The sequence below is a fragment of the Benincasa hispida genome, chromosome 4 (assembly GCF_027475165.1).
Source record: "Benincasa hispida cultivar pf3 chromosome 4, pf3_genome.v1.1, whole genome shotgun sequence".
In the NCBI taxonomy this organism is placed as follows: Eukaryota; Viridiplantae; Streptophyta; class Magnoliopsida; order Cucurbitales; family Cucurbitaceae; genus Benincasa; species Benincasa hispida.
This window is the reverse complement of record NC_143481.1, coordinates 37,306,789-37,325,252: the sequence shown is the minus strand read 5'-3', so window position 1 is coordinate 37,325,252 and position 18,464 is coordinate 37,306,789. Positions and strand designations below refer to the sequence as shown.

The window sequence follows — 18,464 nt, the reverse complement described above, 5'->3', positions numbered from 1 at the left end:
TCTCTTTTAATTTATCAATCCCAACAATGCATGTTAAAAGTTAAAATACAATAGTATACTATTCTGTTGATGCCTAGATTTTAGACAGGAGAAATGCACATGACTTTCACATGACACCAATCGTGAATTTGTTTGAAGAGAAGAAGAACGTGGTCTACAAAAGAGAAAATTTGATCATCGGTGTAGTGTTTGCCACACGCACTCCGATTCTTAAATTAGAGAACGAAAGAGTGTGAAAGTTTAAAAGTAGGACTCCAGTTGCTTCAAATGAAATTATAATAGTGTATTTATAGAGAAAGTTGACCTAGGGTGTTCTCTAGAGTTTCCGAGTCACCTTAAGATAATTAGATAACCAACCAGGTCAAGGGGTGTGCCCAATTTCTTGTTTGGCTAGGGGCGACCTCGACGCGTCTTCCTTAGGTCATATCTTAGGTCTAAAATGTTACTTTGGGTCGGGGCATGCATAAAACATGCCCCCTTTAGGCATTTGGCAAGGGCTCGGTCGAGACCAAGCATCTTCCTTAAGCTATAGTTTAGGCCTAAGATGCTACCTTTGGTCAAGGCATGCGTAAAACATACCCCGTTAGGCATTTGGCAAGAGTAGGTCTCGGCCTTCATCGAGACTAAGGCCACTGGCTTGGTCCTACCCCAAACCAACCCCTTTTTCTTAGACCGATTTCGATCTTTAGTTAATACTTTAGCTCGGATCATGCTCCTTCTTGATTTTGTCATTTCTAAATGTCAATTATACTCTTCAATCCAAAATTACCCATAACATACTCCAACATCATGCTACTTTTTTCACTTTTTACTCATTTTCGAAATGAACTAGATTTAAATATGAAAGCAAGATCGAAATATTCAAAAATGTACATGTGCATATACATAGATGAAACAGATAAAAACATTAAAAAGAAATTAATGCTATAATTTAACCTAAAATATTTAAATGTTTAAAGTTTATCAAATACAATATTCTCAACTACACAGATTATGATAGAAGTATTAATTTGAAAATACGTACTTTAGTAGATACAACATCAATTATTATTTTAAAAAATTAATAATTTGATTTTTCATCTCTATAGTGGTTGAATTGAAAAAAAATGTAATGGCAAAAAAGTAACAATAAAAAGAAATAATCAAACACAATTAATCCCTTAAAAATTGTTGACCTTCTGAAAAGAAAAGATTAGGAAAAAGTTTTGACTATTGTGTTTTGGAGCCCACAATGGCGTATTGACTTAATACGATAAGATCCCCTTAGTTTAAAAAATAAATAATAATAATAACTTTTAAAACGATTGAAATGAAGCCGCCCGCCTACTACACAACACTCAATGGCCGCCAAAAGGACAATGCCTCAATTCCGTTTGCTTCTTTGTCCCCTTCTCATTATTACTCTAAAACCATGCCCCAAACTCTTTCTTATAATTGTGATTAACACTAATTACATTCCATTTATTTGCAAAATTAAAATATTGATTTCAAAATTGTAATTTTATAGATATATTGATAAAATATAATTATCGATGAATACATCGTTTAAAATTATTTAAATTATTAAGTATGTTATTTTCACTTCCAAACTAAGTTACAGATTTTGTTGTGAGTATTCAATGAAATTAGTAGATGTGATTTCTTTAGATTTTATTTGTATTTATAAAAATGAAGAAAATATTGATTACTTGTTAATTTGGATGTTGAACCCTCCGATTTATGGATATATCAACCATACCGATGGATGTATTTCAATATTTCTTCGAAGTTTTATTTAAAATTATTTGAACTATTCTAATTAGATTAAATTGCCAAAATTAGACATCAATCAATCGGTTAAGATATTATATATTTATTTGTTAGATCAAATGTTCAATTCACACTCTATCAAACTTTTTTTTTTTAAGAAAAAAAGGTCAAATTGTTATCTGATATTGTTTAGATTAATCCACTTTTACCTATAGCATGTGGTTAGGTGGAATGTATATTTGAAATAAGTTAGCAGTCTAGGTCCATTTGAAAAAGAAAATCATTATTATAGTCAACATGGATTTATTGGTAAGATTTTTAACCAAAAAAAGTAGAATTTAATCTAACAAAGACGAAAGGTACAATTTCACTTGAAAATTAATTTAGAATAAATGATAAACTATGAAGCACAGATATCTCATGTGAGACAAAAAATCAATATCAGACACGTATCAGATACCGATATTTCACAGATATATATCTGACACACGATTTGACATATCTATATTTTTAGATACTTGTCATATACATATCTGACACGCGGTTTGACGTATCTATTTATATGCGTATATTCTTTTTTAAGAAAAAAGACAACTCATATAATCTTTCCCAATCTAAAATTAGACAACCTATTTAAAAAGCTCATTACTCGAGTCCAAAATTAAAAGAAAAATAAATAAATAACGGACCAAACCATAGACTAGAATCATCTAATCTCCATCTTCACATTTGAGTTCCCACAAAGTCCACCAAAATATAAACCATTTGAATGTCTTCAACCATAAGTTCTTCATTTATCTTCATACTTCTCTTTCTAATCTTTTCTTCTTCTTCTTCTTCTTTGCAATATGAGTCATTTTTCTATTGCATTTTGTTAACTATTGTACTTCAACATCTTAGATGTTACTTTTTTTGTATTGTATTTCAGTGTTTATATTCTATTTTGTGCTATTGTTATTAACTTGTATGCTAAATTTATCTAGCTATTTTTAAAGAAAAAAATGTATCTTCAACGTATGAGTATCCTCGTTTTTTAAAAATATATAAAAAACTGACGTATCCTTAGACGTATCCGTATCTTAGTTTTTTAGAAATTGACGAATCGACATATCCCATCATATCTATATCGTGTAGCTGTATTTGTATCCGTCCTTCATAAATGATAAAGCTTGCAAAGAATTAAAACAAAATACAAAATAAAGCAATCCAAACAAAACTTAATTAAATAACTTTCCTGAGGAAATGTAAATCACTTATATAATAACAAAATGGACAAAAGAAAGAAAATGCCAAAGTTTATGTTGCACGTTCTACTATGATATGGAAATTACCATGAACCTCTTGTTCACGTTACTAATCTCTTAAGATATCACAACAATTATTACAGTCTTTCTGAATATAACATTGTTAACTTAGACTTATAATAAATAATATCCTCTATGGCCATACATGCACTCTAGAGTTCTCTCACTACACACAAACTTTTTATATAAGTCGAAATCGAAGCAGGGTTATGATAATACAAGTTTATAAGCATTCGTTAGTGTTAAACACTTACATATATATCTTCTCCTTTTGGTTGTCAAAGGTTATATTGAAATTGTTATAATTAATATCTCAATGCTACGACTTTGTAACGTCTTCTCATTATGTTTTTGCGATAGCATCGCATCGCTCTAATAGGTGTTTCAATATTGCTCTTAAGTCCTTTGCTCAATAAGCGAGTTGTAAATATACCGATATATCTTCCATTGCAATATATCGATGTAAGATAATTGTAAATAGAGTGGTGATAGAAATTGAACCAATCTTGTTAAACAAAATTTTATTATCTTCTTAATGCGACCTTTTCCTTCGTTATGAATTTACAAACTCCCTCCCTAATTTGTTTAGTATTTTCATTTTGATAAGCAAAACCTTCTTTCTCTCATTCAATATCGACTAAAAATCTATCTAAACACATCATGAGTACAAACATTAGATTTTATGTGAAGACAAAGATTTCATGAAAACTAATAAGTAGTTATTGATTCAACTCTCCTAACCTAATTTTACATATATATCAGATGGGTATTAGTGATATATAATTAAATTTGTCTTCACCCACTAACTTAAACTTTTGGGTCAATTGGTGATTCAAGATGGTATCGTTGAATCAAGTAATAGATGTTAATAAATTGAATGTAAATATATTAAAATAATTGGCTTCTAAATCCTAAATCTTAAAAAACAAAATGAGGCGTCTTACAAATAGCAAGGACGGAAAAAACTTATAACATATTATACTACGTGCATGCCAATATGACTAAAAAACACAAAATTAATTAGTCATATCTTTGGTGATCCTTCACATACACATTGCAATATTAATTCTACACTCACTTACCCATTATCTAATATCTTACAAAAATATCTTTTGTTTCAAATAATATGAGAGATACACTTTTAAATAATAATAATAAGAATAGTAATAATTGGTATTATTATTATTAGAAATATATATATATATATATATATAATGGTAGGTAGTTAAAAGTGGAGTTTCCAACAAAATTTTGGTAGTGGAATCGCCCCACGCTTGCAAAAGCCTTTTTCCAATCCTATCCTATTATCCCACATTCTGTAACAGTGGGACCAACCAAACATATTCCTCCACCTTCATTCCCTTTTCCTTTCTTATGCTAAATCTAAGGACAAGTTACGTATTTGGTCACCTTATTATTTCTAATTTGGTTTCAATTCTTTAAGAAATAAATTTGTTTGGTTAAGTTCTTATTTCTTATTTCATACAAGTAGAAGGGAAATTGGTAAGAGTATTCAAGTTAGATAAATATGAAGAAGAAAATAAGAGAAATATATAGTTAAAAAAATAAAATCGTTAATAATACATAATTTGCCAGTATAAATAGTATGTACTTTTATACCATGTTCAATTTGTCATGAACCGCATTGAACATGTTAAGGAGATGGATAGAGATTATATATAGAGATCAAGTGATCATGTCCACAAAACACGTGTTATTAACTTCCTCTGTAAAGGATCATTAATCATGGAGAGTGATTGACAATCCCTAAGACTACATATTGAAACCGATAAGACATTTAGCTAGGTTTGAATGTACAAGGTAATGATAAAAACCTTAAAGTATCTAAAGTATGACTCACTCTAACTAAAAAGATCAAAACTTGATCGAGGAAAGTATTTGAAAATGCAAGGAGTTTAATATATCCCATTATCAAATCAATAAAGATGACAATGAAACATGTTACGGTAGTATGATTGACTGATTTTATTACAAACAAAACTTGAACAACATGTTTTGTAATGTTGTGTATGATGTCAAGAACATTATTATATGACAGGCATATTCTCACATAATTTATTGTTTTTATTTATTTATTAATATATGTAGCACAGATTTGATGGGTTTTTTTTCCTTTTTTTTTTTTTTTTTTGGTAGAGAATATGGTTTCTCCTTCCTTGAAAATCTTCTCAAGGCTAAGACTTATATGTAATATGGTCTTACTTATTTTTTAGGGTTAGCCCAATTTATTAGAAAAGTGTGTGCATTAAAAGTTTTAAACTTAGAGATTGTCTAAGACTCAACCTTCATCTAATTTGATTAAAAATTTCGTATTTTTATGTTGAGAGTTTGTTCCAACAATCAATTAGGCTTGACTGGATTATTGTGGGAGTAGCAAATCACTTAGGGAGTAAGTGAGAACTCACACTAGAAGAAATTCGGGCTTCAATGTCGGTTGAAAATAATATTATCGGATGTATTATGTCGGTTGAAAAAAACGGATCTTTAATGTCAGTTTTTAACCGACATTGAAGATGACCTACAATGTCGATTTAAAACCAACATTGAAGGCCTCCCATTATTTTATTTTATTTTATTTTATTTATCAAAATTTTAATTTCCCTCTCGCGCGGGCGTGCCCTAAAATTTCTCTCTCAGCTCTCTCACTTTACCAAACGTACTGCAACGCCCTCGATCGGCTATTTGCCTACCCAAACAAACTCTCTCCTCCCAGTAGCTGTTGGTCGGTCGTTTGCCTTCAGGTGGGGTTGTCTTCATCAGGCGGTCATCGGAAACGAGCTTGTCATCCAAGCTTCTCCATCGCAGGTATATTTGAACAACATTTTCGTTTGCCTTCAGGTGGGGTTGTGTTCCTCTGTCATTTGATAGTTGAATATTTGAACAACATTTTCTTTTGTCATCGAACCTAATAACCACCAAAAGAGCAGCTTGTCTTGTTGTATCCATTTGAGAAATTTTGAGTTTATCTTCTTTAGAGCAGATTTATACTGCTGTTTAGCTGAAATTGGTTTAGCTGAAAGAAATTTCTGTCAAATTTATATTGTTGTTTAGCCATTCAACCTCATACTTCATTAGATGGTGCATTATTCTGTTACTCATCCATTGTTCTGTTACTCTTTCAACCAAGAACACTAATGTGTTATCCATGTTTATGTTGCTTTGTTCTGTTACTCATCCACTATATATTCTGGAAACTTTCATGTGTTTACATTTACTTATAATTTAAAAATGGTTTAATAACTCTTTATATCTGACTAATCCATCTTTTGATCCTCTACCTTGTTGTTATTCAAGTTGAGCAATATGGTTCCTATATAAGAAAATAAGAAATTAAGGCACTGATTATCCTGCACTTTAGTAAGGAACATTATTTTCATTAATTTTTTGTAGCTTCGTGCAGTAGGCCTTTTTTCTCTTTCGTCGATCTAATTTATACGTAACGTGGTTAACGGTTCATGCTTGTCATCTCCATATGTTACTATTTAGAGTCCTTACCTCCCATTGGCTGCTTAGAATTCACTGCCAGTTGTTGTGTGGTGTTGAGTGAAGTTTTTTATTTGTTAGGTTCAAGTTTGACGTGTAAAGATAAATTTTGATTTTTGGGGATTTGGAAAGAAGATAGGAAGATTGCATTGGACGTGTTTTAAGAAGGTTGACAAGTGGAGAAGGTGCACCCAACACAAAAAGGACTTCATAACAACATTAATAAAAAGGACAAGGTAATATTTATAAGATGCTTATCTTAAATGTCTAGTTGTTCTAAATTTGTTGAAGTTGCATGTTTTTCAATCATAATTTTATACTTTTAAAACCGACATTGAAGATCCGTTTTTTTTCAACCGACATAATACATCCGATAATATTATTTTCAACAGACATTGAAGCCCAAATTTCTTCTAGTGGCTCTCCAAACATTGGTGATATTGCACCGAGTTATCAATTTTTGTGTCTTTTTATCTCTATTATTATTGTTTGATATGAGTTATTTTTTTCCAATTATCTTGTTACAAACATCATACTTAACTTGAGCGTAACTATTTTTTAAATAAAAATAAATAAGTTAACTTGAGCGCAACTCTAACCTATAAAACATATCCTCCCACCAAGAGACCATAGTTTGTACTCCTATCACATTTGTTCTGAAATCTTAAAAAATAATAATGGGAGTTGCAAAAATGTTAAAATTATTTTTTTAAAATTAGAGAAATTGTGTGGAATGGCCATTTCAAACCACTGTTTTTTTGAAAAATGTCAAAAAAAAATTATACTGAAATATGGCCAAATAATAAACATTGTCGGTTACATTTATTTTCCTTATTTACTCTTATTGTTGTAGGAGAGATATTTAGATTAAGTATTCATTAGATCTTATGAAATACGGATTCCAATATTCAAATTGTTGTTTACAAATTTAAAACTTTATATTTTCCTTTTTTTTTTTTTTTGAAAAATCTATTATCTCTCTAAGTTTAAGTTTTAGATTTAATTGTAGAGTGATCTTCTTTCCAATTGTTTTATAAGACGTTTCTAAGCATACCAATGGAGATCATCTACATTTTCAATAATAAATATAATTTTTCCTTTCAAGCATAGTTCACATCTAGAGAAGGTAGTATTGCGGCTCACGGTTTCTCAATTTTCTAAAGAATCTAATCTCGATTTTAGATTGGAAGGAAGTTTTTGGGTTTGTGGTTTCTTCAACAAGGGTATATCATACATTGTTTAAATTTTTCATCTCACATTATTTCCTTTTTCCTCCTTTTTTTTCTATGACTGTTTATGATTAAATCTTAAGATTTATCTATACCTATGATTAATTTATGTTTTTTGTTTTTTCACTTCTCATTTACAGTATATTTGTTTTCATAAGCAACATAAATACAACATAAATATTACAATTTTTGCATAGCGCTTTTACTCTAACTTATAACTTTTATTTTCAACATATATGTAGATTTTTAGTATATGGTGATATATATTATTCAACCTTAGTAAGAGGTATTTGTGGGACTTAGTATGGGTAGAACTACTTTGAATATAAGATATTTCCTTATTTCGTGAATAAATTTTAAGTTATTAATTATAATTAAATATTGTTGATGGTTCATGTTAATTTTTGGGTGAAAATCAAAGTCTAATTTTTCTATCTTTTAACATTAATTTTTATTTATATTTTTTTTAGATTCTACATCTCATTTAATTTTGGTTGTGTGTGACTTTATTTTTTTAGAATTAAGGTCAAATTTTGGTTTGTTAAGTTTTTTAGATCTTGTTTTCGATTATTAGTTTTCTTTTTCAAAATACAATATGATTATAGGAATTAGGTTGTAGGGGTATTTGTATCTATTATTAAAATGTAAATAGCATTAAAATAGGATTTTTTGTTACCATCTGATTGTTATCTTATTACCTTCTTTTTTTTTTTTTTTTTTGTCAATTATTAAGGAGTTTTGGTTACATTTTTATTGTTATTTGATTGACATATGATAACCTCATAGCATTTCATGGGACCTTGGGCTCAAGATACATTATTATTCCAAAATTGAAATAATTTATTAGACTAAAAGGTGATAGAGAACCATTGAAACAAATGGTATTAATAATAAGTATTTTATGGTTGCTCTCCGATTGTCATATAATTGTTATATGATTCTGATATGGTAGTCATTCGATTGATTACTATCTTATACTTGTTGCTTATTCATTTTATACTCTTTAGATTATTGAGAATATAATGCAAAGAAGAAAATATAATATATTGTTGATATACTTTCACAAGATATTTAACTGAAATTAACTAATGACAATCACAAAGTACCAAAGATTAATCCGATGATAATCAAATAGTAATCACAAATTACTTAGTATCGAATAGCAATCGAGATAGCATCACAAAGTAAGTTACACTTCTCAATGTCTCGCCAAATCAGACCTGTATTGAGAAATCTACACTCCTCAATCTCTTCAAATCCCGACAAAATCAACTCAATTTCGTCCGACGTATTAGAAATCTTAAAAGAGAATCAAATAAACTGAAAATAACGTGGTATTGATCCTTAACTAAATAGAACACAAATAGAACACAAAATTGATTTTGAAAACAAAAAGAGGAGTTTAGAACGACGATTTTATGATTATTCAAATTTACATATAATATAGTAATATACTAATAAGAAAGCAAATTTAGAGAGAGAATTACAAAAATATGAACCAAATTTGAAACCAAAAAATTTGGTTTCTCAACACGTGGGTAATGGCGTCCACTAAATAATCCTCCTGATTGTTTGAAATCAAAGATTAAAATACCATATCTTTTTTTTTCAAATTTTGAATAAAAGAGCCTTGAAATTTGATGTTTGATTCACTGATTGAAACTGATTACTACCACCAACAAAGAAGAAGAAGAAAAGAAAAATGAAAGGGAAGGATCAGTTAAGGGAGGAACGTAGTTCCACGCTAGAGATAGAAACTCCGACGCCGATTCGATCAAAATGTAGAGAGAACTGTAATTGTAATTTCATAGAACTATTGTCACAATTGCCTAACTAATGGTGTAATGGCTGAGTGCTACAAGTTCTCGAATATGAAGCCTTTCATCAGATTCTTCCATTGTTCTTTATCTTCCATACGTACTTTTCTTTTACTTTTTTATTCTTCTTCAATTCCAACCACGACAGCGATTCGACGATAGAATAACAATTTTTTATATTCCTCGATGAGATTCGCGGATCTTCAAACAATAGAAAGTAGAGAAACGCGTGACATATCGCTTGAGAGGTAATTTTGAAATTTTTTTTAAAATTAATCAGGTTCCCCTCATAAAATCAGCAACTTGATTTTAGTTTTCAGGATATTTTACCATCTTTGCCAAATTTAAGAAATGGAAGACATGGTTGACATAGTTTAGTTCCAAAATAATTTTAAGATTTATATTTATTTAATCCTTGAACTTTAAAAAATATCACTGAATTTTTAATATTACACCCAATAGGTCTAAGAAATTTTTAATTTGGTAGGTAATAAATCTCTAATCAATTCAATTTTTTTTTTTTTAAAAAAAAAAAAACACTAATTGTTTGTTAAAGATATATAACTTTAATTTTGTGTCATACAATCACAAAATTTTTAACTATGTATTTACTGTTTAGTAAATAGTGAACTTTTAAAAAGTCGAAACTTCAGTGATTGAATTTTTAAGCATATGTTAGCGATTAAGAAATCCAGGTTGGAATTTAAAAATTATAAAAAAAAATGAAAAAATAAAGTGAAAGTAAACGCTTGCATCTATAAAAGGATCCCCACAATGAGCATCCCAAAAATCCCCTTCAAACCTTCTAACCTCCCTGTTTCATAGACTCTGATCATTACATTCCCATTTCCCACCTTCTTCCTCCTTAAACCGATGGGTCCTGCAGTTCTAAGCTCCCACACCAATGGCTTCTCTCAATCAGTTGATCGAAACTTCGAAGAGAAGAGCAATTACATCAACGGCGCCAATTCTTCTCACGAATCCGTAATCAACAATGTTAATGGCGACGATTGCCATTGGTACGAAGAAATCATCGATGAAAACCTCAAATGGTCCTTTGCTCTGAATAGGTATTTGATTTTCCTTATTAATTTCCGAATCTCTTGATTTTTTTTTTCTTTTAAATTCCATCGCGGATTTTATCTATGAATCCCTCTCTTCTCTTCAGAGTTCTGCAGAAAGGAACCAGTGAATTTCAAGATATCGCTCTTTTAGATACGAAGCGTTTCGGAAAAGTGCGTTTATGAAGTTCCGAATTCCGGTTTTGTTTCGCGATTTTCTGCCGATTCTTGAAAATGTTTTAATCGGTTTCGGTTTTTTGCTATGTGCATAAGATGATCTGATTAAGGTTTGTGAGTGTAGACATTGATGATCGATGGGAAGATGCAGAGTGCTGAAGCTGATGAATTTGTTTATCATGAATGTTTAATTCATCCCGCTCTGTTATGTCATTCCAAGTGCGTTTTCCTTTTGCGTCATTATTTGTTTTCAACTTTCACTTAAATTGTAATTAAAAAAAAAAAAAAAAAAAGGGAAATTCTTATCGATAGAAAAATTTCAAAAATATATTTTTCAATTTATAACAATTTCCCTTTGATTTTAGTATTCTTTTAGTATCAAAGATTTGAGGATGCCTTGACCACTTAACTTATGTTTTCCATTTTTAATTTAAAATTTAATCAAATATAAAAATGTTAATTCAAATCTCCAACCTTTTAATTGAAGTTATAATATTTAAATTATGACTATTTAGTTTTTTTATTTTTTAAAATTAAATTTATAAATATTAATTTTACCACATACTACTAATGTTGACATAGGTTTCAAAAATGTATTTTTTGAACTAAAATTCAAATATTTCTTCAATTACATGGGAGAAAACATGCATCAATTAAAAGTGGAGTCACTTGAAATATGTATATAAGAGAAATTATATATCCCAATTATTAAGGTCTATTTGATAATCATTTCATTTTTTTTTTAAATTAAGTCTATAAATACTACTTCCACCTTCAAATTTCTTCATTGTTATCTATCTTTTACCAATAGTTTACCAATGGTTTAAAAAATCAAGTCAAAATTTGAAAACTAAAAAAAATAACTTTTAAAAAATTATTTTTATTTTTAAAATTTAGCTAAGAATTCAACCATAGTATTAGAAAAGATGTAAATCATAGCAAAAAATAGAGAAAAAATATGCTTATTTTTCAAAAAAAAAAAGAAAAAAGAAAAAATACCAAACGACCTAAGTTAAAACCCCTTTAGAATTTCAAAAAAATTGTCATCTTCTTTACCTAAATCTACAAATTTTCAAATTTGTCCTTGATGCCTTACTCTATTCTCTAACATCAACTAACTATGGATCTTTTTGTTAAACTTTTTTATCAAATATTTTAGATTAAATAAGTAAATTTCAATATCTAGCAAATAAAAATTTAAAATAATTATCTTGTAATAATTTTGATATTAGATATTCATTTCATAAAAGAGGGAGTGATATGAAATATCAATACAGAAATAATTGAAATATTTATATCCTTACTTTGGTCCATATAATTTTAAACCATAAAAATTTAATATTAATTTATTTTACTTCATGTCACAACTCATTTTTATGAACGATTGTTTTAAAAGTTCCAATCATCTCAACCTAAATCTAAAATCGACATAAAAGATAAATAATATATTTTTATTTGAAATATGGATGTATGATTTAAAAAGTCAGCCATGAAGTGTCATTAAAAAGTCACTCAAAGAAAAGTGAGTAATCAATATAAAATAAAAATCTCTACCTTTACTTTTCTTAAAAAACGAAATTTCAATAATTGTATTGATAATGTGAGGTTTCTGGTTTTGTAATTAAATTTTTTTAATTTTTAATTTTTAATTTTATTGTTATTATTATTTGTAGCCCGAAAACTGTATTCATAATGGGGGGTGGAGAAGGTTCAGCAGCAAGAGAAGTTCTCAAACACAAATCAATAGAAAAGGTTGTCATGTGCGATATTGATCAGGTAATATGGCCAAAATATCAATAATCATACGTGAGAAAATAAAAAAAAAAAACAGTAAAATGATAACATTTTAGGATAATTATTTTAAATGATAACTCTATTAAAAATATTTTCAAGTATAATAAAATGTCATTGTCATAATAGACATTTATCAGACACTAATAAATGTCTGTTATAATCTATCACTACTGATAGATAGTGACATTTTGCTATATTTTTAAATAATTTGGTTACTTTTTTTATTTGAAAACAACCCAAATTTTTATTCAATCTATTTTAGATCAAACTTTATTTGATTCATGCACTTTTAGTACTCAATCATTTAATCCATATATTTGAGTATTTAATAATTTAGTCATTATATTTTTATAATATTTAATAATATTAGTTATTAGCTTTTAAAATGAAATAATTAATTTAGTCTTGTAATGTTCATATCTACATAATATTATTAATCGCTGACAAAAATATATGCTTTGTTCTAGATTTTAAATTATATAGATCAAATAGTTGCAAAAATTTAGTGACTAAAAAAACTATAAATTCAAATGTACAAGGAAACCAAATTATTACAATAATAAAATGTTGAAATTAAATTGTTGCTTCAGAAAAGGACAAAAAAATATTTTTACCTAAAATTTATTTATTCATTTTGTTTTGATTCGATAAAATCAAAGTTGTGTGGTTGCTTGCAGGATGTGGTGGATTTCTGCCGCAAACATTTGACTGTGAACCGAGAGACCTTTTGTCACAGTAAACTTCATCTTGTGATAAACGATGCCAGGTAAGATTATAAATTAAATTTTAAAAAAAATGAGTCAACTTATTTATAAATATGATAAAATGACACATTCTATCAATGATAGATCACGATAAATTTCTAAAGTCTATGGCTCAGTAATAGAGGTTTATTACAGTCTATCACTAATAGACTGTGACATTTTGTTATATTTAAAACTTCATCTTGTAATAAATGATGAAATTTGTTTTTTTTTTAATTTTTACTTTTTTTTTTTTTTTTTTTTTTTTTTTTGGAGAAAAGAGCGGAATTAGAAAAGAGAAGAGAGAAATATGATATAATTATAGGAGACCTAGCAGACCCTGTTAAAGATGGGCCTTGCTACAAGCTCTACACCAAATCCTTTTACCACGACATCGTCAAACCTAAACTCCACCACAATGGCATCTTTGTAACTCAGGTCAGGTTATATCCTTTAAAAATCACTTTTCGTCTCTCAATTTTGATTATTAATAATTTAGTTTTTAAAAAAATAAAAATTAATTTATCTACTTTCAAATATGTAATAATTTATATCTCATTTGATAATTATTTTATTTTTAAAAATGTGCTCGTTCTCTTAAATTTCCTATTTGTGGTTTTGATATTTCTTAGGTAAACATTTGAAAACTACTTTTTCTTTAGTTTTGATTTTGAAAACATTCCTAAAATGTTGCAATAACATAGAAATCAAAGTTTCAGAAAAAAAAAAAAATATATATATATATATAGAAAGCAATAAATGAAAGTGATATTTATAAGCTTAATTTTAAAAAACAAATGGTTACCAAAGAGTGTCTTAGTCATTGAAGTAATTTAATTCCTATACTTTCAATTCGTAACAATTTAGTTCATTTATTTTTAAATTTATAACAATTTAGTATTTATCATGAAAAATATCATCAAACCTAATTTTCAGTTTTTATTAAGTAATGACTTAATGTTTATAATTTTTTTTTTAAAAAAAAAATACCATTAATCAGTCTAACGTGTAAGAAACTTTATTAAATTTTAATTGAATTTTTTATTATAGGACTAAATTGATAAAACTAAACTGGTATGTTTTAAAATTTAGAAACTAACTTCTTACTTGATATATATAAAAATGCATTATTGATTAAAATTGGTACATGTAAAGCACAATTTTTGCGTTGAGATATTTGACAATTTTAAGTTTTGCAGGCAGGACCAGCCGGGATTTTCACCCACAAAGAGGTTTTTACCTCAATTTATAACACAATCAAACAGACCTTCAACTGTAAGTTTCTCTCTCTCAGTTAATTAGAAAATTACTATGTTGAAACACTAAGTTAAATTAATTAAAACCTTATTTTAAAATTAAAATAACCCTTTTCTCCATCTCTCGGTTTCTTGCTGCAGATGTGATTGCTTACACTGCTTACATACCATCTTTTGCAGACACATGGGGATGGGTTATGGTATGACATAAAATTAATTTTAACGCTAATTAAATTATTATGTAAATTAGTAAAGTCTTTAAATTAATTAATTATGTTTTTTATTTTTGAAAAAATCAGGCATCAGATCATCCTTTCTGTATAAAATCAGAGGAATTGGATAAAAGAATTGAGGATAGAATCAATGGGGAGTTGCTTTATTTAACTGGTCCCTCAATTGTATCCTCCACCATCCTCAACAAAATGGTTTCTTTAGCGTAAGTTCAAACCTCGCAATATTACATTTCTGAGACGTTTCAAAACTATTTTTAAAACATGAATCCGTCGGAAAGAATAGTGTGACAATGACTTAGAATGAAAATCAAAACTCAAACACTGTCACACAATTCCAAATCACCATCACACTTATTCAAAATCTCAATTTTCATCTACAAATTCTTATTGGACTTTTATTCCAAGATAATATTGTAATATTTGATATAATTAAATTTATAGTGATCTATCTGCTTAAGTTTTTGGATTGTTCGATGATTTTTTATATCAGAGATTTGAATTTGTAGTGAGTGTGTTTTGGTATAATTATGATCAGGTTGTTGAATGAAACTCACATCTACACTGAAGCGACTGCAAAATTCATACATGGTCAAGGGGTTGGATTCAAGCAACTGAATGGGGGAAGTTGTGGTCGTGGTGTATAAATTAAATAATTAAGAACCCTAAAATATAACACTTTAATTAGAGACATCACTAAGATAAAATCCAATCAACATTTCTACTCTTTTAACTTATTTGGTATTAAAAAAAAAAAAAGGAAAAACTTAGGAGTATTAATCATCTTTTTTATATAAAAAATTATAGTTAGATGTCAAAATGAACTTAGCTCAACGGTAATTGACATATACTATATTAGGAGTAAGTTGATTAGAATTTCATTTCCTCATATAGTCTGTTTAGAATGGAATTATATCACTAAGTAATTTCAACTTATTTAATAGTATACTGTTAAAGAATAATTTTCTTTTGTATATGCAAAGGTAAATACCATTGGATATGTAATGGATATTGGTGTGTAGTAAGCTAAAATCTTTTGTATATGCAAAGGTATTGAGAGGGTTTCAGTTCAAAGTATAAAAGCTAGTTTAATTTGCTGATCTCTATTACAAATATTATTCCATTGCATTCTTCATCCTTCACCTCTGTTGAATAATTTTCTTTCCTTTGAGACAAAAAGAAAAAGAAGAAGAAAAAAAGACATAATTGACATTAACATAGAAGAGCAAGCAACACAGTTAAAAAGCAAGTTTTAACCTTACCTAGCACAACATTGATGTCTAGCCTTTGGACAAAAAACACCAACTGTAAATGGTACTCTCAACGTAGTAATCAAAGTATTGACAATAAACTCTTTCAAAAAATAGTCTTTCTTTGAATCGACTATTTTTCACATGAGCAATCCTTATAATTGCCACATACTCATTACCACATGCATACCCACAATTTGGCCAAATAATTATCTTCCTTTGGGCCGATAATCATCTGCATAAATTCATGAATATGCACATCTTATATTTTAGAATTAAATTAATCTAGATAATAAAGGCTACTTTGTAACATATTATTTTGACCAATCCAATCTAAAATATAAGACACAATAATATAACAATATTATTGTACAAATATAAAGGAAGAAGAACACCAAATAGTCTTTACCAATATTCACTTAATTATTACATACACATAATACAATTAAAGCAACATAAACATGTGAATATCACCAAATATCATTAATCAAATTTAAATTTAATCCACAACATGATCAATGAAGTTTAACTTAAATTCACAATATGTTTAATCTAATTAAAACTTGAATCATCAATCAAAATTTAGATTCAAATTCACGAACTAATTAATTTAAAAATTAGATTTAAATTTACTCAATTATCAAATGATTCAACCTTATCAAAGATCAAAATAAACTTAGAAACCAAGACATGCAACCTAATTTTGATTGAAAACCAATCAAATTCATCAAATTAAAACCAGTAACTCCCATTATTAAGTTAATGCATGACAACAAGATGGTGTACCAAAATCAGAACTCATTTTTGCAAAATTGAATTGGCCGGTAATGGATTTCTTTGGCCGTGTGTGGAAATCCTTTTTTCTTAAACACATATCCTCGAATTGTGGCACTAGATCCGTTGGGTCAAATTAATTTTCGGATACACTATCGCCGATTGAGGCCGAAAAATCGGTGCAGTATATTTATTTATTTATTATTTTTTTCTTTTAATCTTTAAATTCTTTAAACAGAAACTAAAATTTAATCACAATACCAATGGAAAATGCATAAAACCAACAATCCAATTCATACTCTGATACCACTTGTTAGCATAAATACTTTAAATCTATATTGAATAGATAAACCATAGGATCATTCTTGTTAAATTGTCAAGAATAATAACATATCGGATTCCATTGGAAAACTAATGATAACATGATAATAGATGACTATGGTTTTTCTCAACCAAAACTCCGAATGCCCTTAGTTGAATCTCTCTCTAGATGGGATTCAAGAAAGACTAAGTGCTTATTATTTTGGTATATTGGGGACCATAGTCCTAAGGTCTCTTTATGTATAGTTCAATTAGGGTTTCCATTAAACCCTAATTAACTAGAAATTGACTTCTACTCATTAAATACATACTCAATTAGGAATCTAGGATCTTAATTAATTAGATCGCATAATAGGGCTCAATCTAATAAAATATCCCAATATGATAAATTATTAATCCACATACATATTCATATTTTAATTAAATATATTATTATTTATTTAAATATGTCTAACAATTTTTACATGAGAGAGACTTCAATTGTCAAGCGTTGAAAGTTGTAAGATGGGAAGGGAATGTGTATATATATACATAAGAGGTCTTTAAAGGATTTGCAAAAGTGAATAGAGTGGTAGTCAAAATTGATAGGCATTACTTGCAAAATTGATAGACATTGCTTGCGGTAACCAATTGCATGGAGTTCATAGTTTTTATGAAGTTGTGTTGTTGATTGTGGTTATTGAGATGACTTCTCAAATTTGGGAGGGTAAATTCTTTAATTTGCTTCCTTATTATTGATAGGAATAATTTGGTCGTAACAGAGGTTGTTGTTGGTTTCTCTTTTTAAGGAAAAAAGGAAAACAAGAGGTGAAAAGCACTTTTGATCCTTAAACATTCACAAAAGCAATAATGGAGTCCTTAAACTTTAGTTGGTAACAATTGAATCTCTAAACTTTAATAAGTAACAATTTAATCACCTTACTTTGAAATTTATAATAATTTAGTCCCAATTGTGAAATTTTTATTCAAAGTTAAATATCTTTTATTATATAACGACTTAATCTTTATAGTTTATAAGAAAAAATTGATCATGATCAATTTATCGATCCATGTGAAAGAAACTTTTAAATCTCAATAATATTTTTTATAATAAGGACTAAATCATTACAAATTATAAAGTATAATGGTTATTTATTGGAGTTTAATGATTACATTGTTATAAATTTGAAGATAAAAAACTAAAATTCGGAGATTAAATGGTTAAAAAGTTTGTTCACCAAAAAGGCAAAATTCAATGATTTTCCAAGTTTGGGAG

The 18,464-nt window shown here is 28.1% G+C and overlaps 1 protein-coding gene across 3 annotated transcripts; it reads left to right on the top strand.

The window, feature by feature from the left end:
* Positions 1–10,270: 10,270 nt before the first annotated feature.
* ACL5 (S-adenosyl-L-methionine-dependent methyltransferases superfamily protein) lies at positions 10,271–15,977 on the top strand. 3 transcript variants are annotated; one of them, XM_039030805.2, is made up of 10 exons: positions 10,271–10,673; positions 10,772–10,838; positions 10,966–11,060; positions 12,515–12,617; positions 13,313–13,401; positions 13,660–13,816; positions 14,578–14,653; positions 14,776–14,834; positions 14,934–15,070; positions 15,403–15,977. In XM_039030805.2, the coding sequence occupies exons 1-10, from the start codon at positions 10,477–10,479 to the stop codon at positions 15,509–15,511; spliced, it is 1,089 nt and encodes a 362-aa protein (XP_038886733.1). In that variant the 5' UTR covers positions 10,271–10,476; the 3' UTR covers positions 15,512–15,977. The 3 variants fall into 3 exon arrangements, with proteins under 3 accessions (XP_038886733.1, XP_090169545.1, XP_038886734.1); XM_090313419.1 differs by lacking the exon at positions 14,934–15,070 and having other exon boundaries at positions 15,403–15,601; XM_039030806.2 differs by lacking the exons at positions 10,772–10,838; positions 10,966–11,060 and having other exon boundaries at positions 10,385–10,673.
* The last annotated feature ends 2,487 nt before the right edge of the window (positions 15,978–18,464 follow it).

Bases quoted from the DNA above. Each gene is read 5' to 3' on its own strand.
- ACL5 (XM_039030805.2), top strand. From the start codon at position 10,477: ATGGGTCCTGCAGTTCTAAGCTCCCACACCAATGGCTTCTCTCAATCA. The intron at 10,674-10,771 runs GTATTTGATTTT...TCTTCTCTTCAG, and splicing joins TGGTCCTTTGCTCTGAATAG to AGTTCTGCAGAAAGGAACCA. The intron at 15,071-15,402 runs GTAAGTTCAAAC...AATTATGATCAG, and splicing joins AACAAAATGGTTTCTTTAGC to GTTGTTGAATGAAACTCACA.